This window comes from Lepidochelys kempii, chromosome 24 (genome assembly GCF_965140285.1).
Source record: "Lepidochelys kempii isolate rLepKem1 chromosome 24, rLepKem1.hap1, whole genome shotgun sequence".
NCBI classification, from domain to species: Eukaryota; Metazoa; Chordata; order Testudines; family Cheloniidae; genus Lepidochelys; species Lepidochelys kempii.
This window is the reverse complement of record NC_136403.1, coordinates 17,837,799-17,859,185: the sequence shown is the minus strand read 5'-3', so window position 1 is coordinate 17,859,185 and position 21,387 is coordinate 17,837,799. Positions and strand designations below refer to the sequence as shown.

The 21,387-nt window shown below is 57.2% G+C and overlaps 1 protein-coding gene across 2 annotated transcripts; it reads left to right on the top strand.

Moving 5' to 3' along the window:
* The first annotated feature begins 13,944 nt into the window (after positions 1-13,944).
* LOC140902476 (phospholipase A2 inhibitor gamma subunit B) lies at positions 13,945-20,835 on the top strand. Of its 2 annotated transcripts, XM_073322586.1 has the most exons (7): positions 13,945-14,066; positions 15,926-16,045; positions 16,896-17,023; positions 17,531-17,647; positions 18,948-19,100; positions 19,471-19,611; positions 20,482-20,835. In XM_073322586.1, exons 3-7 carry the CDS (start codon positions 16,975-16,977, stop codon positions 20,694-20,696), a joined length of 675 nt encoding a protein of 224 aa, XP_073178687.1. In that variant the 5' UTR covers positions 13,945-14,066; positions 15,926-16,045; positions 16,896-16,974; the 3' UTR covers positions 20,697-20,835. The 2 variants fall into 2 exon arrangements, with proteins under 2 accessions (XP_073178687.1, XP_073178688.1); XM_073322587.1 differs by lacking the exon at positions 15,926-16,045.
* Positions 20,836-21,387: the final 552 nt, after the last annotated feature.

Below are 21,387 nucleotides of genomic sequence, written 5' to 3'. Positions count from 1 at the left end.
TGGGTTAGGGAGGTGGGAATCCAATTCTACTCTTGCGGAACATTTATGACACAGTGTGAGAGAGTTTGGGTCACCGACAGAAGGAAGAGAAACAGAGATTACACCCAATTTACAGACAGCTTGAAACCAGAGCTGTTGTCAAGGTCATTAGGAAGGTGATGGAAACCCCTGGAATGATTTTGCCAGGTGCCAGCCTGGTAGAATCTTGACTGCTTTGCAGGGCTCTGGTTCTTCCTCATACCTAGGTTCCTCTAATCCGATCTGTGTTTAAACAGGGATTAACATGAGTGTCCATGGAATGAAGGTGGGAAAGGACCAGAAACACCCTCAGAGCTTTAGCCGTCCCCGTGCCCAGCCCTTCAATGTACCAAGAACTTTGCAAAGGTTATTACGAGATCTGGTGGAGGTTGGCAATATTGTTATAACGAAAAGGAGAGACAGGCCCTGTGTCTTTCCCAAGGACACAGTCATTGATGGAGCTGGGAAGAGAACCCAGGAGTCCTGGTTTCCAGTCCTCCTGCACTAACCTACCAGAACCCACTCTCCTCCCAGATCTGGGGAGAGAACCCCGGAGTTCCGACAACCAGTTTTAACTAATAGCCCCTCCATCACTTCTCAATGGAACCCAGGAGTCCTGACCCGCAGGCCCCCTTCCTCCTGCCTTAACCCACTAGACCCCACATCCTTATGGAACCCAGATTTCCAAGGCCCACCCAACCCTACTTGACTGTGCCCCACTGTCCACTCTATAGAACCCAGACGTCCTGGTTCCCAGCCCCACTTCTCTCACCACTGAATCCCGCTTCCCCAAGGACAGGAGTAGGACCCAAGGGCCCTGCCCTTGATCGGCATGGCTCTGGGAACAGAACCCAGGAGTCCTGCCTCCTTGTCCCATGTCTGACCTGTTATCCCACATTGCCATCCCAAGTCTTCGAAGGGGAGCTGGTTTCACTCATTCCGCTAATTCAGCAGTTTTCCAACTTTTCCGGCTGTGTACCCATTTCCAGATAATGTAGTCTACCATGTACACCCGTCTGAGCAGCGCTGAACTTCAGAGCTGGGCGGCCAGAGAGCAGCAGCTGCTGGCTGAGGGGTTCATGTTTGTGTTGCAGGGGGAATCATTTTGCTAATCCTGCTCCCGTCCCTCCCCGTAATTCCCACGGCCATTTTTGCTGACAAGAGTTTGTGTTTTCATAGTTTGGGGTCAAAAGATTTTGGGGTTTTGGTGGAAAATGATTCACTTTTACGCCAATAATTAGCAGTTTGTAGCCAAAACTGAGCCAGTTTCAACTCTTATTTTTTATTTTCATCTGAATAATTTTCATTTTTTAGCTGAAAGCCATTTCCCCCCCCCCCCCCGGCAATTTCCCCCCAAAAGTTTTATAACTCTACGATTTCTGAGGTTTTCAGAGTTTCATTTATTAAATCTGATGTGATCTCTAGGTTGGGGGCAGGAGTCCAGCTCTGTGCTTGTATCACATTTATGACACGGCGTGTGGGAGTTGGGGCTGACTGAGAGAAGGAAGAGGCGCAGAGGTTACACCCAGTTCACAACCAGCTTGAAACCACAGCTGTGGTCACGGTCGTTAGAAAGGCAATGAAAAGCCCTGGCATGATTTACTCAGCATGGTAGGATCAGTTCCCTTCTTCGCTCATTGCGTTGTGTCTCCATGCATTGCAGGGCCCTGGTTCTTCTCCAGGCCCGGGTCCCTCTTTTCCGCTCTGCGTTTTTATACAGGGATTAACATGAGTGTCAATGGAATGAACAAAACCACCCTCAGAGCTTTATCCTTCCCCAGGCCCAGCACTTCAATGCACCAAAAACTTTGCCGAGGGAGAGGTTTCTAGTTGCTTTGCGTGGGGAAGTGGAGACGCATAAGAACGGCCAGACTGGGTCAGACCAAAGGTCCATCTAGCCCAGGATCTTGTCTTCTGACAGTGGCCAGTGTTAGGGGGCTTATTCCTTCACCCACTTACTTCCCTGGTCCTTCTCGCATGAACAGAGAGCAACAATACCCGAAGTCCAAAGGTGCAAACAATTCGATGTTTATTGGGGTGAACTTCCAGCAACCATGATTCCAGTTTCCTTCCTTAGTGTCCCCCTTCCCACCTCTGACACCACAGAGCCTTTCACCTGTGTCCCTGTTCCCATTCCTACCCTTAGCCAAACATGATTCCAACTTCCTTACTCCCATTCCCTGTTCCCATTTCCCCCTTTAGCAAAACATGATTCCAATTTTCTTACCCCCATTCCCTGCTCCCATTTCCCTCACCCACATGCCCACCCCCACCCCCACCCAGTCACTTCCTGATTGACTACAGACTATATCGTAAAACTTGAGATCCGCTTAGCTATACCTGAACCAATCATTTTCCTGAAATTTAACTAACCAATCCTAACATATTGTAACATGATTATGTAACCAATTATATCCCACCACCTTAATTAGTTTACACCCAGCAAAATTAATTATACAGCAGACGGGAACAATCACAGAACCAGACAGAGATTATACAGACAAACAATAGCAAAGTGGGAACTATAATGACAAGACAATACAGAAGTGAGGATTTCACATCCCAGTATTGATAAGTGAGTTCTTGCCAGGCAGGATGCTCTCAAGCTAAGTTTCCTTTTACATTTTCTAGGCACTTCCCTTTCTCTGGAGGTGATAGGAATACAATCCCGTCCTGATAGTGCCTAACAGCCCAATAGCACCTTATTTCAGTGTGACTAGTTTGGGATGTGAGGAGGTGCCCGGTCGCTTCCCAGCTTATGGCTGCCTCTGCTGCTTAGCCAAAGGCCTGAGCCTAAGCACAGGGCCTCAATCTGTCACAGGAAGCGAAGGCCCTTACACCGGCAGACAGTGATTTCTTTCTTTTATACCTCTAGAACTAGCCAAGCGATAAGAATACACCTAAATTCTTAAAGTACAGGCCTTTGCAGACAGGCCTGAATATCTATATCCTAACAGCCAGTGCCCGGTGCCCCAGAGGGAGTGAACAGAGCAGGGAATCATCCAGTGACCCATCCCCTGTCGCCCATTCCCAGCTGCTGGCAAACAGAGGCCAGGGCCACCATCCCTGCCCATCCCGGCTAATAGCCATGGATGGATCTGTCCTCCAGGAACTTAGCTAGTTCTTTTCTGAACCCTGTTATAGTCCTGGCCCAGCTCTGAAGTTTTGCACTGCTGTGGACGGTGACTCTGCCTTCAGAGCCAGGCGGCCAAAGAACGGCGGCTGCTGGCCAGGGGCCCTGCCCCTCCAGAGAGAGAGGTCAAACTACTCCTATGGTTATCCGCCATTACAGGATTCTCGCATGTACCCCCGACGAGAGCTCACGTACACCCTAGGGGTACGCGTTCCGCAGTTTGGCAATAACTGCTCAAATAGGATTTCCCGGCCAGAAGGGAGGAGAAGCTGGCAGTGTGCACAGGTGGGCAGGGTCGGCGCGGGGAACAGGAATGTATAGGCATGACCAGAAGAATCATGCTAATCCATTTGTTTTTATATTACGTCACAGGATCTACCCAAGCCCATCTATAAAAAGAGAGAGACAGGTGCACCGCTCTGTTTCGCAGAATTAGCCACCTACTTCACCCCAGGCAAACTTCTCTCTAAGCAGCGTTTGGTAAGTGATACCGCTCTCGGCTGTTGGTGCTTTAAGCACTAGACCCTATTCCCCTCCCAGAGCTGGGAAGAGAACCCAGGAGTCCTGGCTCCCCGCCCCCGGCTCTAACCACTAGACTCCCCTCCCCTCTCCTCCCAGAGCTGGGGAGAGAGCCCAGGAGTCCTGGCTCCCAGCGCCCCCCCCCGGCTCTAACCACTAGACTCCCCTCCCCTCTCCTCCCAGAGCTGGGGAGAGAACCCAGGAGTCCTGGCTCCCAGCGCCCCCCCCCCGCTCTCACCACTAGACTCCCCTCCCCGAGCTGGGGAGAGAACCCAGGAGTCCTGGCTCCCAGCCTCCCTGCTCTAACCACTAGACTCCCCTCCCCTCCCAGAGCTGGGGAGAGAATCCAGGAGTCCTGGCTCCCAGTCCCGTCCTGTCCCGTCCCGCCCCCCCCTCAGCTCTAACCACTAGACACCACTTCCCTCTCAGAGCCAGTCATAGAACCCAGGAGTCCTAGCACCCACCCCTACTCCTCCGCCGTATGAATGCTGATAAAGGCAAGAGCCAGCATGCAAACAGCGCAGCTGATGGGTGTGGCAGGTTTGCATCAAAGGAGAAGCACCATTGTGCTCCAGTTCTCTATCCAGCGAATGCAAACAGCTATTCGAGACTGAGGGGTGGGGTGAGGGGAGAGAGCCGCCCGCTGCTGCACCGGAGAGGGGACTCTCTGACTCCTGCGTAGACTCTTGGACTCCTTCAGCCAGGCCCAGAAAATCAGCTCTGTCCCCCCCTTACCAGGGAGCATGGGGCAGAACAGAGCATGAGGGTGGCTGAGCCCTGAGCGAAATGTGGGGAAACTGAGGCAGCTGCAGAGAACTGGCAATGCCGTGACCCCCCCGCAAGGGTGGGAAGCCCCCAAGCACAGTGCACAGGGGGTGGGCGAGGGTGAGGACAGAGGTCCTTGCCCCCAGGAGGGAGGGGGAATGTCTCCCCCCGTCTATGGCTGCCGGATGGTCTGTGGCAACTCGAATGACCCCGACTGGGGGGGGGGGAGGTGTCACAGCTGTGTGGAGTGGGGAGCAAAACCCCGACTCCGCGTGGGGGAGGGGCCAGTAAAATTCCTCCTCCCCCTGGGGAACATGGGGTGATGGTGCAGGGCCCCAGGCCCTGATCTGTGCGGAGGGGGCCCAGAGGGAATTTGGCTCTGGAAGAGGGATATGGTTTTGTCCTGGCCCGGGCCCTGGAATCCCTCTGCTGTTAGATGTAGTGCATGGCTGAGAGCAGCTTTGCAGGGAGCTGGACGTTGTGTATTGAGGCCTGTTTGTAACAGCCAGCTCTCACTTGAAGAGCACGTGGGTTGGGGGAGTGGAGTTTCCTGGTCCTGCTGGCGGGCTGGGGGCTCTGCGAGGAAGTGTGGGACCAGAGGCAGCCTGCAAAGAACCGGCCTAGAACAAGGTGGGTGAGTGGTCTCTCTCCGCCATAGGGAGCAGCCTGCTTTGTCTCCCTCTGTTTAGGGAGCAGCCTGCTTTGTCTCCCTTTTGTTTTTGGTTCTTGTGTGTGATCGTTCTGGATTCCCAGAAACAGAGTCACCTTACGCTGCTACCTTCCAGCAGGAGAATTTCAGGTTTGTCTCTGACTTCTCCGGGTGGGTGCCACGAACATACCAGCCACGAAGGGGTCAGAGGAGCGGTTACTCCAGAGCTGTGGCAAACGGCTCAGTGATTCCACCCACCTTATCGATGGGCTCATGCATGTGCAATCCCTCATCTGATCTCATTTCAGCCCATCTGGGATAAACCCCCTGGCCAGAGATTTGGCTGCATCCGAGACCTCCAGCGCTGATCTCCTGCTTCCCCATCACCATGAGGGCTTCTCTTGCCGTCTGCATCCTCGCTGCTCTCCTGGCGACGGGTGAGTGGGGTTGGCAGTTGGCGTGCGTGCCTGGTCTTTCCGTGTGCCATCCAGGCACAGCAGACCTGGATGGTATTACCCACAAAGACTGCAGGCTCAGTTCGGCGGCAAAGGGGCTTGAGAAAACATCCCGGCTGCGTGGTTACAGTGTCCTAACAGCTCAGTCAACAGCAAGACCTTCTGCTGCCCCCCAGGCCGGACAAAGGTGCCCCCCCCCCGCGATTTCTCTTTTACACCTTGATACAAACAAGTTCGTATCACACTCCCGAGGGGGTTAGCCACCACCCTGCACCTTCTCCTGTTGGTTCCAACAGACCATGTCCATCCATCACTCTGTCCTCCTACCTTTGGCTTTACTGGGGGGTCGGTGTGGCCCTGGCCGGCTCCCAGGGCGGTATCTATACGGTAGTTTTATGTTGGGGTGGACCTGTCCTCGCCTTCTGGAATGTGCTTATATGAATACCCGGTGCCTGGTACTTCTCAGGAGAACCCGTGCTTTAGCAACCCTAGCAACCCCGCTTCCAAGTTCTTCTGCCAGACGCTGACCTGGTAACTCTCTGCTTTGACTTTGGGTCCAACCGCCGATCTTACACCAGACCCTGTGCTCCTGGCTTTCTCTTTACTGCAAGTGGGGTCTGTTCCTTCAGGGGCTGTTTTCCTAACTTCTCCAACGAACCAACAGCTCAGAGCCACCAGCCGGGTGAAACTTTTCCCTGACCGTAACCGAAAAGCAGCCAGAGAATAACGGGGGCTGAGCTGGGGGCATCCAAGTGGCATCCAAGTCATCCGAGGAGGAGGGGGCTGGAAGTCACAGTCCCCGTGACAGTGAGTGAAACGATTGTGGACATGGGAGGAAATATTTACAGTTTAAATCACTAGAACCGTGTCATGACGGGGCACGTTTCAGAGCTGGCCGGAGGCCAAGGGCATTTCGAACGGGGATTGTCTGTTGTGTGACAGGCGGCGGATCTGAATTTCAGCAGCAGGAGCTCAAGGCAATATGAAGGCCAGGTCGATGTGACCCCCAGCTGGTGTCCATGGGGCCGGGGCCCAGCCGGTGTCAGGGGGGCGCAGCTGCACTGGACTCAATGGCAGGTGTCAATCGGCCCTTGTGTAAGGGGACTGTTGCCCCCTTACTAACATTCGGGGGGGGGGTTTAGTTGGTAGCTCCCAGTACTAAAAAGGGGGAAGGGTCAATGGGGAATCAGGACCCTGAGACTGATAGCCCCCCAGGAACACTGGGGAGAGGCCAATGCCCCAGGTCAGCCTGAATGACAGGGCGGGCGGGCTAATGAGGGAGTCAGGTCCCCTCCTCCGGGTGAGCTGGAATTGCCTGAGTCAGACAGACAGAGGGGGGCCGAGCTAAGGAGAAAGCCGGGGCCCGAGCTGAGCTGGGGAGCGGAGCTGGGCCAGATCCAGAGGGACCAGAGGCGCAGCCCAGAGAGAGCAGACTTGCCCTGGGAGCAGAGCTGCAGTCCCAAAGCCAGAGGGGCCAGAGAAGCAGCCCAGGGGGCTGGAGGCAGCAGCAGAGACCAAGTGGTGGGGCTGGGGCTGGAGCCGTCCGGAGCTGGGTGCGGTGAGCAGCTGGGGAGAGCGAGGGGGACCCTGGGCAGCGGGCCCAGCACAGGGAGACGCCTCAGCCAAGAGGCTCTGCAGGCCAGGCTTGGATCGTAACCCCGCCAGGGCGGGGGCGACACTGGGCAGAAGGGTCCTGCCACTTAGAGCCTGAGAGCGTGTGGCCACCACCAGAGCGAGTGTCCGACCCGCAGCATCCCCGCAGCACGGCCAGGGCCGGAGCAGGGGGCCTGGCACTTACCAGGAGCAGACTGTGAACTGCCCTGACGTTCCAGAGATGCTGTTTGTGATGTTCCCTGCCACAGAGCGGGGTGATGTGTTTCCTTTCACCTTTCCCATTTTCCCTTATTCTTTTTAACATTAATTGTTGATTAAATAACTTGCATTTGCTTTAACTTGTATGTAATGGTCAGTGGGTCAGAGAAGTGCCCAGTGCAGAGAGAGCCCCCCGGAGTGGGGACACCCTGGCCCCTGTCCTAGGTGACTGCAGCAGGGTTGGGGGTCGAGCCCCCCAGGAATCCTGGGCCCAGCCTTGTTGGGGTTACGAGGACTCTGCCAGACAGGAGAGTGGAAGGGGAGCCCTCAAGGGCAGGGAGGCCACTGGGTAAAGGAAGTGGGAGCGAGGACTCGGATCCTTTCGCTAGCCCACTTCACCGGGGTCGTGCAGAAGCCAGGAAAGTTCCCCACAAGAGCGGGACTATTCCCCCGCTTACACTTGCTGAGAGCGAGACCAGCTCACACCCACTGGGGATCTCTCTGGGGTTTGTGAGGTGGGAAAACCGCTCGGTGAACTAAAATCTGCAGTGAACCCAGGGAGACGCGTGAAATGCCTGTAGCCAGCTGGGACCAGGGACCAAACTGGGGCAGCACGGTGGAAAAGGGGCCCCAGGGCGCTGCACCCAGTGCTTCCCCGCAGAGCCCCGGGGAAGGCGAAGGAGGAACAAATCTGGGTGGCTCATGTTCTCGCTCCGTCTCCAGGGGCCTGTCTGAAGTGTGAGGTTTGCGATGGACCAGGAACCAGCTGCACGGGCGACCTACAGACCTGCCCCGCTGGGGAAGACATTTGTGGCATCGCTCGGACAGAAGTGACATGGGGAGGTGAGGGGGCCGTACCCAACCTGGGTCAGCAGACAGGCTGGGGAGCCAGGACGCCTGGGTCCTCTCCTAGTCCCAGCTCTGGGAAGGGCATGGGGTGGATGGGTCTGAGCAGCTGTTAAGCAGCCAGGACGCCTGGGTCCTATGCCAGACACTGTGGGCTGGCTCCCCAATGGGGCCTTCGGCTCAGCATGGCGATGCCGAAACCCCAGGCGACTCGCCAGCCAGTGGGCCGGGGCCCGGCTCCCCGTACGGTGCATGGGGAGAGGGAGGCACCTGAGGATGGGATCCACCAGAGCCAGCACGCAGAGCAGGCAGCCACCGAAACCAGCCAATAGGAAATGCCAAGGAGAGGGGTGTGGCTTAAGCCCTCCCCTCCTCCCCCCCCCCCCCCCCCCCGGCACTCGGAGTTCAGCCCCTAAATCTGGGCTAAACAGATCTTGGATCTTGGGATCCACGGCCGGGAGCCCCTCGCCAGGAGTCGGGCGTCTGAACCGGGTCAGCCCTTCCTTGCTAATGACAGCTGTGGAGGAGGGGCTGCCAGGAGACCGCAGGGGTTGGACGCTCAGCTGGACCCTGCGGGAGCCAAGTTCAAATCCCCACTCGGCCCGAATCGGGCTGGGGTCTTCAGCCCAGGTCTCTCCCCTGCTACGGTCGTGCCTGGCCCCCTGGAGCCGGGTGGGTCTCTCTGTCTCTCCTGTTGAAGCCGCCCCATGTTGTATGAAATAGTTAAACGTTCCCTGGAACCTGATTCCCCCGTGGCAGGAGAGTGGGGAGCTGGAGGATGTAAATGCTGGATTTAGGTGCTGAAATTGCTTTGTCTAGCCCTGCCGGACCTCAGGTGAGTCACTTCCCCTCCCTGTGCCTCAGTTTCCCCATGGGTAAAGGAAGGCTAATGGCACAGGGCCGTCGATGGGGTGTGAGTGGAAGGGGAATAAATCTTAGATGTCTCCTTCTGTGCAGCGGGAATGAAGACCCCAACCATTCTCAAGGGCTGTGTGACATCCAGCCAATGTAGATCCAGCCCCATCTCTGTGAATTTCGGGAATGGAATGGAAATAACGATGCACTTCACCTGCTGCATGGGGGACGCCTGCAGAACAAGCACGGTTACAGGTACCTCTCCCCACCTCCGCCTCTCCTGCCCCATCCCTCTGCACCTCCGGCTGCCTGGAACCTACCTCCTGTTAACTTCCTGAGCCTGGTCCTCCGACCCTGCAGGGGGTGCCCCATGGAATAGCACTAATCACCTGCAAATAGTCCTCCCGCCCTGCAGGGGGTGCCCCATTGAACAACATTCAGCCCCTGGGTAGATGGAGTTTAGTGGTTGGAGCTCGGGGTTCTTGCCAGGTGTGAACCCAGCTGGCCCCACCCAGGGCAGGATCCAGGGCTCTCTATTGCCAGGGTTGCCAAATTTCCAGTTCCCAAATAGAGGACGCTGCCAGGGGAGAGGGGACCTGGGGGGTACAACTGGGGGGCACTTTAGGGGTAATTTGGGGCTGCAGGAGGGGTATGTGTGTACTGGGAGGGGGTACCTGGGGGATGCTGGAGGGGATGTGTACTGGGAGGGGGTACCTGGGGGATGCTGGAGGGGGGTGTGTGTACTGGGAGGGGGTACCTGGGGGATGCTGAGGGTACCTGCGGCCTCACTCTCAGGTGGGGGGCACTGTTGCTCCCTGTCACTGTGTAGGGTGAATGGTGCAGGCCTGGGATGCAGCACCAGCCCGTCCGTCAGCGCCTCCCTATGGGTCTCTTCCCCTCTCCAGGTCACCCCTCCTGGACAGGCTCTGCGGCCTCTGGCACGATGGACCCACCTCCGGGATCCGGGGCCCCCAACATGACTGCCGCGCCTCTGGGGCCCTGGGCCCCCAACGCGACGGACGCACCTCTGGGGCCCTGGACCCCCAACGCGACAGGTGCGACGCCGGGAACCGGGGCCCCCAACACGATGGACGTGACGCCGGGACCCAGGTCCCCCAACACGACGGACGTGACGCCGGGACCCAGGTCCCCCAATGCGACGGACGCGACGCGGGGAACTGGGGCCCCCAACATGACAGACACGACCCTGGGACCCGGGGCCCCCAACATGACAGACGCGACCCTGGGACCCGGGTCCCCCAACGCGACGGACGTGACGCCAGGAACCGGGGCCCCCAACACGACGGACGTGACGCCGGGAACCGGGGCCCCCAACACGACGGACGCGACGCCGGGACCCAGGTCCCCCAACGCGACGGACGCGACGCCGGGGCCCGGGGCCCCCAACACGACGAGCGTGGCTCCAGCAGCCACGACCTCCCGTGCGGCGGGGATGACTTCAACGACCACAACCTCCGGCACAGCGGGCGCGGCTCCAGGACCAGCCGGGTTCCTCCTCCCAGCCTTTGCTGGCCTCCTCCTGCTGGAGCTTCTCTCTTAATTCCCCCCCGGGTGCAATGGCCACACCGCACTGAAATACACCCTGCAGCCTGCGTCAGCCCCTCTCCCCTCCAGGCGTTCTCGGCTCCTGCACGGGCTCACATCCCCTTGATTTTGTTGCACTGAATAAAACGCACTGGAAACCAAACGTGCTGGAACTTTATTTATTTATTTCAATGGAGGGAAAATGTGATTCTCGTGCGTGGGACCATCAAGAGGCCCGGTAAGAACATAAGAGCGGCCACAGCTAGTCCGGTGCCCTGTCCCCAACCCTGGCACAACCACAACTTCAGGGGAAACACAGTAATTTAGGTCAGACCCACCCCTGTCTTTCCCTCCCGGCTTCTGGCAGTCAGAGGTTTAGGGACACCCAGAGCAGGGGGTTGTGTCCCTGACCATCTTGGCTAATTGCCATGGGTGATCCTATCCTCCAGGAACAGATCTAGTTCTTTTTTGAACCCTGCTGTACTTTTGACCACCCTCACATCCCCTGGCAATGAGTTCCACAGGTTACTTGTAAACTGTGGGGAAAAGTACATCCTCTTGTTTGTATGAAACCTGCTGCCTGTTCGTTTCATGGGGTGACCCCTGGTTCTGGTGCTGTGGGACAGGGGAAATAGCAGTTCTCTAGTCACTTTCCCCGTGCCGTGGCATGATTTTCTACCCCTCTGTCGCATCCCCCCTTAGTCGTCACTTTGCCAAGCTGAACGGCCCTAATCATTTTAGTCTCGCCTCATATGGAAGCTGCTCCATGTCCTGAGATTAGGTGAGAAATATCCCGAGTGGGGCAGTTAGGCAGCAGAGGCCGGGAGCTACACAGCCCTGGAGAACGTCAGTTCAGCCTCCAACGGGGGTGCAAACGCTTTGGGACCGGCCGAAGGAGCCATGGTAGGAAAGAGACGTGCTGGACCCAGGGACCCAGTCTTGAAGTAGCGGAGGCGTGGGGGTCTCCCATGGCAGCCGGGGGCCTGGCTATAAGAAGGGGATGTTCCCAGAGAGCCTGCATCACGGTCAGACGCACGGGGTCACCCCAGTTCTCCGTTTCAGTCTGCCTTGTAGCAGCTCTGCGGTTAATCAGATCCTTCTGTGTGTCGTCCAGCCATCTCGCTTTGGGTCTTCCAGCCGCCTCTGACCGAACGGTGTTAAAACACCCTGTTTTCTGGATCGTCTTCTGATGTCCCCCGGCCAAACCGGCTAAGCCTGGACTCCCTCAGCCAGAGACGACTCAGGCCTCCCCATACCGGGAGGGGGGCACAATCTAAAGGGGAGGACGTGTGACCACCCCACATGTCTCCTCTGCCCAGTGACCCCCTGCCGCTGCCCTGAGCCCAGCCTTGGACCGCCAGGCTCTCCCTGCCCCACCAGAGAGGGGAGGGGGCTCTGTCCTTCTCCCGCTGTGGGCTGCCCGGGCCTGGCTGCCAGGGGCAGGGGCAGGGGCAGGGGCAGTGGAGGAGGACAGAGCCTGCCCCACCAGGCCAAGCAGCAATTGGGGGGGGCACATGATCCCCCATGCAGCTCTTCTATATTTAGGGCCAGCCTGAGTGCAGGGGACTGGACTAGATGACCCCTCAAGGGCCCTTCCAGCCCTAGGGTTCTGAACACGGCCCTTCCTTGGCTCTCGATCCACCTCAGCGATCTGATTTCCACCCAGTCCAGGGCCTGCCCCTGTCTCTTCCTCAGTCCCCGGCTGTACAAAAAAAACCGGCCTAACCACGGCTGGTTGGGCTTTGCTTTCAGGTTCCCGGGGCATTCTCCTAGCCCAGAGCTGGACCCCTGTCTGAGCCAGCGAGCGTCTTCAGCCCCCGCGAGTGGGTGCATCGTGGCAGAGGTTTATGAGTCGGGGACTGCAGGGTTGCTCTTGAATCAGAGACCCTCTAGTTCCAGGTTGTGCTTAGGGACCCAATGGTCACAGGTTGAATTTCCTCCTTAGTAATGGCACGCCCAGGAGGCCTGCTCCCCTGAAAGAGACAGAAGCAGCCGTCTGATAAAGCACCTGCCACTCAGCCTCTGCCAGACGGGAGTGAGTTCAAATATCTGATTGTTATTGTCAGACCTAGGACCCCCACCAGTGCTAGGTGCTGTATATTGTGATTGCTATTTATTAGGTGTATTACAGTAGCACCCAGGCACCCAGTCTCGGCCCCCACTGTGCTAGGTGCTGTACATTCTCATTGCTATTTATGAGCTATCTCCAGCCCGTCATGGTGACCTTTGACCCAAACACCTCATCCGCCTCAGGGCCCTCCCTGTCCAGAATAGCGAATGGTAACCTGGGATCTCTCCTGACTGAGATAAAAAGGAGCATGACCCTTCGATGAATGGACATGTCTGTTGCAGGCCAACCCTGGCTCAGGGAGATGTTCCTGCCAGGCCTGCAGCTTTTCAGGCCAGAGTGTCGGGACCATGCCACGCGTTGTCCGGTGAAACAGTGGTGGCATGAGTGTTTCCTGGCAGGCGACAGGGTGTTGTTCGGCTTTTTGGCTATGCCAGAGAGTTTGCATAATTCAGAACTGTACCGTGGCCTTGGTCTGGTCCTTGACATGTTCCTCTACGAAGTCCACATGATCTTCTTCAGGTCCTCTTAGCGCGCGCGTAGCCGCCTTCACAGACTTGACCCACTCCTCCACCGTAGCATCTCCTGGTTTAGTCGGGAAGCCCCCGAACTGCGGGAACTTCTGCTCCCGTGGGACATAAATAACAGAGGGTTTCTTAGCTTCTGCTGCCTGCTGGTCCGTTGCTCTCTTAGCCCCTGATACATCTTCTCTCTGCTCGGTTCTAGCTTGTTGTACTTGCCTCTAGGGCTTCCAGCTTCCTAACTGCACAAAACCAAACACCCTTGCCCTGCCCCCAATCCCTTCTCTGAGCCCCCCCCTCACTCTAATCCCCTCCCTCTGTCACCTTCACTCACTTTCACCAGGCTGGGGCTCCAGCTGGGGGTGCAGGCTCTGGGGTGGGGCTGGGGATGAGGGGTTTGGGGTGCAGGAAGGGGCTTTGGGCTGGGGGGCGGGGCCGAGGGGTTCAGAGGGTGGGAGATATTTGGATTAAGGTTGAAAGGTATTCATTTTAAGGCCCCAAATTGTTCACATTTTCATTTTTGGGGGCAGAATTTTTTCACCTGCAATTTCCCACCAAAAGTTTGATGATTTTCAGCTTTTTGATGGTTTTTGGTTTTTTACTGGAAACTGAGGTTTCCCCTGGGCTGCGGGTGGGAGTCCAGTTCTCCTCTTGCATAACATTTAGGACAGTACGCGGGAGCTGGGGGCTGATGGACAGAAGCCAAAGATGCAGAGACAAAGCTCAGATTACAACCAGCTGGAAGCCAGCGCTGCTGTCAAGGTCATTAGGCAGAGGATGGGAACGCCCGGCCTGGCAGAATCTCGGCTGCATTGCAGGGCCCTGGCTGTTCTCCATGCCCGGGTCCCCCCGTTCCGCTCTGCTTTAAACGGGGCTGCAGGTGAGTGCGATGGACCAAACGTGGGGAAAGGACCAAAACCACCCTCAGAGCTTTAGCCCTCCCCAGAGAGGCGGATTTACAGTGAAACACTGGGGGCCCTGGCACGGGGCCCCCCAGTGACAGGGGGCCCCAGGGCCGCACAGCTGCGGGGGCAGAAGCTTGGTCCTGCCGGCTCCTGGGGCTCCTGCTGCATGCTCCGTGCCCCCCCCGGCAGCCAAGCTCCCCCCTCCACCTGCCTCTTCCCTTGAGCAGCCGCGTTCCCTCTCCTCCCCGCCTCCCAGCGCTTCCCCCGCCGCTGTACAGATGTTTGCCGGCAGCACCCCTACGGCCCCAGCTCACACCCCCAGCCCCCTGCCCTGACTCTTGCATCCCCTCACCCCCCCAGCCCCCTGCCCTCCCTGTGTCCTGCACCCCTCCATTCCCTCCCACCCACCCGGAGCACCCAACTGGAGCTCCTGCACCCCCCCTCCACATTCCTACCTGCACCCCTTGTGCCAAATGGGAGATGCCCCAGGTACGCGCTCCACATCCCAACCCCCGGCCCCAACTATGAGCCCCCTCCTGCATCCTAACTCCTGGGCAGACCCGGCACCCCAACCCCCTGCCTGCTCCTGCACCCTAACTCCCTCCCAGACCCTGTCCCTCTGGCCCTGAGCCCCCTCCCGCACTATAAGTCCTGGCCAGACCCCACACCCCAATATATATATATTTTTTATAAAGCGCTCGCATCAAAAGCACTTTACAATAGTTAGCCAGCGATTCACACAATATTTGGAAAGATCATTACGTTACCCACCGAGACCCTCAGCGATTTTCAAGGGGTCTGTGGGAAAGGAGTAGACTACAAACCAGTCAAGGTATCTCACTTTATTTTCATTTACTTGCTATGACTTATAGGAGGAGGATAAAGAAAAAAAGAATGAAAAACAGGGGCGGGGGAGGGGGAGATAAGAGGGAATGTTCTTGGCTGGGTCCCAAGGAGGGGCCCCCAAAATGAAGCTGAGCACAAGGCCCCACTAACGCTAAATCCGCCACTGCAATCCCATGCCCAGCACTTCAATGTACCAGGAACTTGGCAGAGGTTATCACGAGATCTGGGGAGGGGGGGGGAATATTGTCATAACGTTTACAATGAAAAGGAGAGACGGGTCCTGTGACTTTCCCGGGCAGGGAGGGAGACCAGTTGCACCATTCGACTGAGCAAGGCCAGCAAAACCCTGGCAAAATTCTGAGGGGGACACATGCCCTTCCCACCCCACATCACCTCTGGCTTCTGTCCAGCAGGGAGGGGGATTTCGGGATTTCAGCTCAAGCCCCGAGAGCCCCCGCCCTGCAAGGCTAAAGGGCTGAGCCCTGGCAGGTGCGCCCCAGCTCTTGAACGTCTGAAGAGCCTCAGATGCGGCTCCGGAGGGTCAATATGTTTGGCCGCCCCTGCAGTAGACCGTACGGCCTTATGGAACCCAGATTTCCAAGGCTCCCCCAACCCTACTCTGCTGTGCCCCGTTTCCCCATCTATAGCACCCAGGTGTCCTGGCTCCCACCCCTACTCCTCTCACCACTGGATCCCGCTTCTCCCAAGGACAGGAGCGGGACCCAAGAATCCTGCCCTTAATCTACATGGCACCAGGGACGGAACCCAGGAGTCCAGACGCCCTGTCCCTGGTGTGACCCGCTACCCCCTATTGCCACCCCAGGAGAGTTGGTATCACTCATTCCCCTAATTCGATTTCCTGGCAGGATGGAGGAGGATTTGGCAGTGTGCACAGACGCCCACAGGGTGGGCAGGGCTGACGGAGAGAATAGAAACTTACAGACTCTGCCAGGCAAACCTCCGTTAAAGTTTCGATGTTATATCACAGCACATAACTGAGCCCTTCCACAAAGAGACAGAGACAGGACAGAGCCTGGTACAGCTTGTCCACTCTGAAGAATTAGCCATCCACTTCACCCCAGGCAAACTTTACTCTAAGGAGCCTTTGGTAAGTGATACCCCTCTGGGCTGTTGGTGTGCTAACCATTAGACCCCACGCCCCTTCTACAGCCAGGGCTAGAACCTGGGTGTCCTGCCTCTCAGCCACCCTGCTTTAATCCACTAGATCCCACTCCCCTCCCATAGCCAGGGATAGAGCCCAGAAGGCCTGGCTCCCATCCCCCTTCCCTGCTCTAACCGCTAGCCCCCACTCACCTTGCAGAGCTGGAGACAGAACCCAGGAGTCCTGGCTCCCATCCCACTCCTCCACCCGATGAATGTTAATGGACATTTTGTATTGAGGACTGTTTGTAACGACAAGGTATCACTGTCAGAGTGGATGGGTTGGGGGAGTGGGGTTTCCTGGTCCTGCTGGCGGTCATGAGGGCTCTGAAGGGGAGTGCGGGACCAGAGGCAGCCTGCAAAGAACCAGCCGAGAACAAGTATCAGAGGGGCAGCCGTGTTAGTCTGTATCCACAAAAACAACGAGGAGTCTGGTGGCACCTTAAAGACTAACAGATTGATCTGGGCATAAGCTTTCGTGGGTAAAAAACCCACTTCCGAGAACTAGGTGGCTGAGTCGTCTCGTGGTACTGTAGGGAGCAGCCTGCTTTGTCTCCCTCTTGTTTCTGGTTCTTGTGGGTGGTCGTCGTAGATTCCCAGAAACAGTCACCTCGCGGACAACCTTCCAGCAGAAGCATTTGAAGTTTGTCTCTGACAGCTCTGGGAGGGTGCTGCGAACGTCCCAGCCAGGAAGGTCTCAGTGATGCGGCTACCCCAGAACTGTGGCAAACAGCTCTGAGGATCCACCTGTTTACCTGGCTCAGGCATGGGCAATCTCTCGTCTGATCTCATTTCAGCCGGTCTTTGATCAATCCTCTGGCTGGAGATTTGGCTGCATCAGAGACCCCAGAGCCAATCTCCTGCTTCCCCATCACCATGGAGGCTTCTCTTGCCGCCTGCATCCTCACTGCTCTCCTGGCGACGGGTGAGTGGGGTCTGTTCCTACAGGGGCTGATTTCCTAACGTCTCCACCCTAACAGTTCAGAGCCACCTGCCCGGTGCTACTGTTAGTTAACGTTACCCAAGAGCAGCAAGAGAATAAGGGGGGCTGTGCTGGGAGCGTCTAGGAGGAGGGGACTGGAATTCATAAACAATGAGTGAAGCAAGTGTGGAAATGGGAGGAAATATTTATTCTTTAAATCACTAGCACGATGTAGGGACTTGTTCCACTTCACAGCTGGCCAGAAACCAAGGGCATTTGTGAAAGCGGATTTTCATCACGAGTTTGTCTGAAAGGCAGCAGATCTGAATGTCAGTGACAGGAGCTCAAGATGATATAAAAGGCATTTCGAACTGATCCACAGTCAGTCGGCCGGAGCTCCTCTGGAGTCGATGAGGCCAGATCCCAGCTGGGGTCAGTTAAATTCAGGGGAAAGTGAGGGGGCAAGGAAGGGACAAATCTAGACCGGTCATGTTCTCTCTCCTTCTCCAGGGGCCTGTCTGCAGTGTGAGACTTGTGTTGGCCTAGGAAAGAGCTGCACGGGGAACCTAGAGACCTGCGCCGCTGGGCAAGACTCTTGTGGTGTCATTTTTACTGAAGCCACGCAGGGTAGGTGAAATGGCTGCTAACCGACGTGGGTCAGGGACATGGACGGTGGGCATAATAGGCCAGGGAAGGTGCAAGTCGGGCTGCTCAGGCCGGGGCTCAGGTCAGTCGGCCGGCTAGGTCAAGCCTGGGGCTCCTCTGGCAGTGGGGGGCAGGAGGAGGGGCAGGTCTGGGTTCTGGCCGGTCTGGGGCTTCTCCAGATGTGGGAAGGGAACAGAGGGGCTTAGGGCTCCAGCCAGGGGGGCGGGACCTCATGTGAGGGGCGGGGCCATGGGGCTTGGCTCCCTGAAGTGGGGGTCCACCTGCCGCCCATGGTCCGGGAACAGGATAGGGTGGCCAGGTTCCCAGTTTTCAACCGGAAAGTCAGGTCAAAAAGGGAACCCGACAGCATCCAGTCAGATCTACTGTGAGCAGGGGAGGTGGGGGGTGCTGGGTCATCACCCCCAGAGCCGGGGCTGCCTCCTATCTTCACTGGGGGGCTGCATCTCCCAGCCCCGGCTCTGCAGGGAGGGGAAAAGCAGTGAGCAATGGGGGCCCCGGGGGGGGAAAGAGGAGTGGATGGGGGCGGGGCCTCAGGGGAAGAGGCAGGGCAGGGATGGGGCTGCTGGAGTGTCCGTTTTTTAAATACTACCAAGTTGGCAAACCTAGAACAGGGTGGGGGGCTAGGATTCCTGGGTTCTAGTCCCAGCTCTGGGTTGGGGACTTCAGCCCAGGTCTCTCCCCTGCTACGAACGTGCCGGACCCCCTTGCCTCCCGGGAGGGTCTCTTCATCTCCCCTGTTGAAGCCGCCCCATGTAACATGAAATAATTAAACATTCCCTGGAACCTGATTTCCCCACGTCCACATGGAGCATCCAACCCACTGGGCTCCTGGGTACACGGGGGGCAACCCCCCATTCGCCCTTGGCTGGGCTTTGTGCAAAGCCTGATCTGGTGGTCGTGCTCTGAAGGCGTCCCCTGGATCAAACCCGGAGCTAAGGGGTGAGCAGGACACATAGCATCAGTCCTCCACGTACCCCCTGGTGGAAAATTTGGCAACGAAAGGACTTTATAGGCAGGAGATTCGGGGTCCCCAGGGTTAGGCGGCAGCTGAGTGGGGAGCTGGAGGGTCTAAATGCTGGATTGAGGTGTTGATATGACCTTCTCTAGCCCTGCCAGACCTCGGGTGAGTCACTTCTTCTTCCCGTGCCTCAGTTTCCCCCAGGTAGAGGAAAGCTAATGGCACAGGCCATCGCTGTGAAGAGGGCGTCGATGGGGTGGGAGTGGAAGGGGAATAAATCTCTGTCTTCACCTTCCTTTGCAGTGGGAGTGAACACCCAGAGCATTATCAAGACGTGTGTGATATCCAGCCAATGTAAAGCTGGCCTTGTCTCTATGAATTTCGGGAAGGGAATGACAACAAGGACGAACATCGCCTGCTGCGTGGGAGACGACTGCAGAACAACCACCGTTACAAGTACCTCTCCCCATCTCTGCCTCTCCTCCCCCATCCCCTGCACCTCCTGCCCCACGTTACCTTCCCGGGCCTGGTGCTCCCGCCCCGCAGGGGGCGCCCCTTGGAATAACACTCAGCCTCTGGGTGGGCGGAGTTTGGTGGGCGGGGCTCTAGGCTTCCACCAGGTGTGAACCCAGCTGGCCCCACCCGGGGCGGGGTCCAGGGCTCCCTGCTGCAAACCCCTCCCCTGCCCCCGGCGTCCCCGGAGCTACAGCGCCCCCTGGAGGGGGCCCCTGGGGCTGAGCTGTGCAGCCCCCAGCTGCTCTCCCAGCCCCGACCCGTCCTGGGGCTCGTCCCCCGAGCTGACTGCGTTTGTTCCGCTTCTTCCCAGTGCCCCCGGCCGACCCCAAACCCAATGGCCGGAGCTGCCGGGGCTGCTACTCTCTGTCCTCTCAGCAATGCAGTGAAGAGACCATACAGTGCACTGGATCCGAGACCCGATGTGTCGACATCACCCAGACCCTAACAACTGGTAACTTCCGTTCATTTATTCTGGGCTTAGTTTTCCTTTGTTCACCCCCCTTCCCCAGTCGGGCAGAAGTGAGATGCTGTGTGGGGTCTGGTAAGTTACGGTATCAGCTGCAGATCTGGATACCTGGGTTCTGTTCCCAGCGCTGACTTTGGGCCAGTGTCTTCCCCTCCATGGGCCTCTGGTTTTTCTCCCATCCTTTGACTGAGCCTAGTTTAGTCTGTAAGCTTTCCATGGTAGGGACTGGCTTAGTATTGGGAGCGCTTGCTATGCCGGGTGGTGCACAGACCTTTGGCTGAGCTCGGGGTCCCCTCTTCTGCCAGATGCTAAAGGACACCTTGTGAGATACAGTCCCTGTCCCCAAAGAGCCTGTAATCTAAGGAGGCAAAAGAAGGATTGTTCTGCCCATTTTAAAGATGGGAAAACTGAGGCACTGAGCACTGCCATGATTTGTCCAAGGTCATACAGGAAGGCTGCAGCAGGACTGGGAAGGGAACCTACTTTTGCAGAGTCCCATCATGGTGCTGTAACTCACTAGAAAGCCACCCTACTCAGAGATCCCACAGCTACCACCAGCCCCGGGCTAGTGCTTTGCTGGGGGGGGGGGGAGGGAGGGGAGGAGGCTAATACTAGCTGGATCCAATCCGAGTGCCATTGGTGGGCTCTAGATCGGGGCTGGCTCAAGGACACACAGTGAGTCTGCATCAGAGCAGAGGAGGAGGGGGAGACCATCCAGGCCCAGACCGGAGGTGGAGATGGAGGCTGGGGGGAGTTTGGTGGGGCCCTGAGGGGTGGGGGGCAGTTGTGGCCTACTCCAGCTGGAGGAGTGGAGCTGCTTCCCTGACAATCGCCTGCTTTCCCCCACACACGCAGGCGAAAGACCAACACAGATGGACATAAAGGGCTGCGTTTCTGAGTCCTTCTGCGCCCAGTTACAAACGGGTTCAGGGACCATCGCAGGGATCGGGGAAGATCTAATCACAGCCAAATGCACAGTGGCCTCCGGCGCGGCGGGCGTGACTCCGAGACCAGCCGGGCTCCTCCTCCCAGCCCTCGCTGGGCTCCTCCTGCTGAAGCTTCTCTCCTGATTCTCCACCTGGTGCAAAGGCAACACTGTACTGAAATCCACCCTGCAGCCTGCGTTAGTCCCTCCCGCCCACAGCGGTTCTTGGCTCCCGGGTGGACTCACATTCCCTTGACGTTGCAGCACTGAATAAAACACACTGGAGAGCACACTGTCTGCAATTTTATTTATTTATTTCAATGGGGAAAAATGTGATTCTCGTGGGTGGTGCTGTCAAGAAGCCCAGTAAGAACATGAGAGGCCACAGCTAGTCCAGTGTCCTGTCTCTGACGGCGGCATGCCCAGAACTTCAGGGGCAGTGCATTCAACAAGGCAAATGTGGAGAAACCCACCCCTGTCTGTCCCTTCTGGCTTCTGACCATCAGAGATTTAGGGACACCCAGAACATGGGGTGGCGTCCCTGACCATCTTGGCTGATAGCCATTGATGGCCCTATCCTCCAGGAACTGATCTAATTCTTTTTTGAACCCCCATATACTTTTGCCCATCCCCACATCCCCTGGCAATGAGTTCCACAGGTTAACTGTACATTGTGGGGGAAAAAGTACATCCTCTTGGTTGCATGAAACCTACTTCCTGTCCATTTCATTGGGTGACCCCTTGTTCTGGTGGTGTGGGACAGGGGAAATATTATTTGTCTTGTCACTTTCCCCACCCCATGGCATGATTTTCTAGCCCTCTGTGGCATCTCCCCA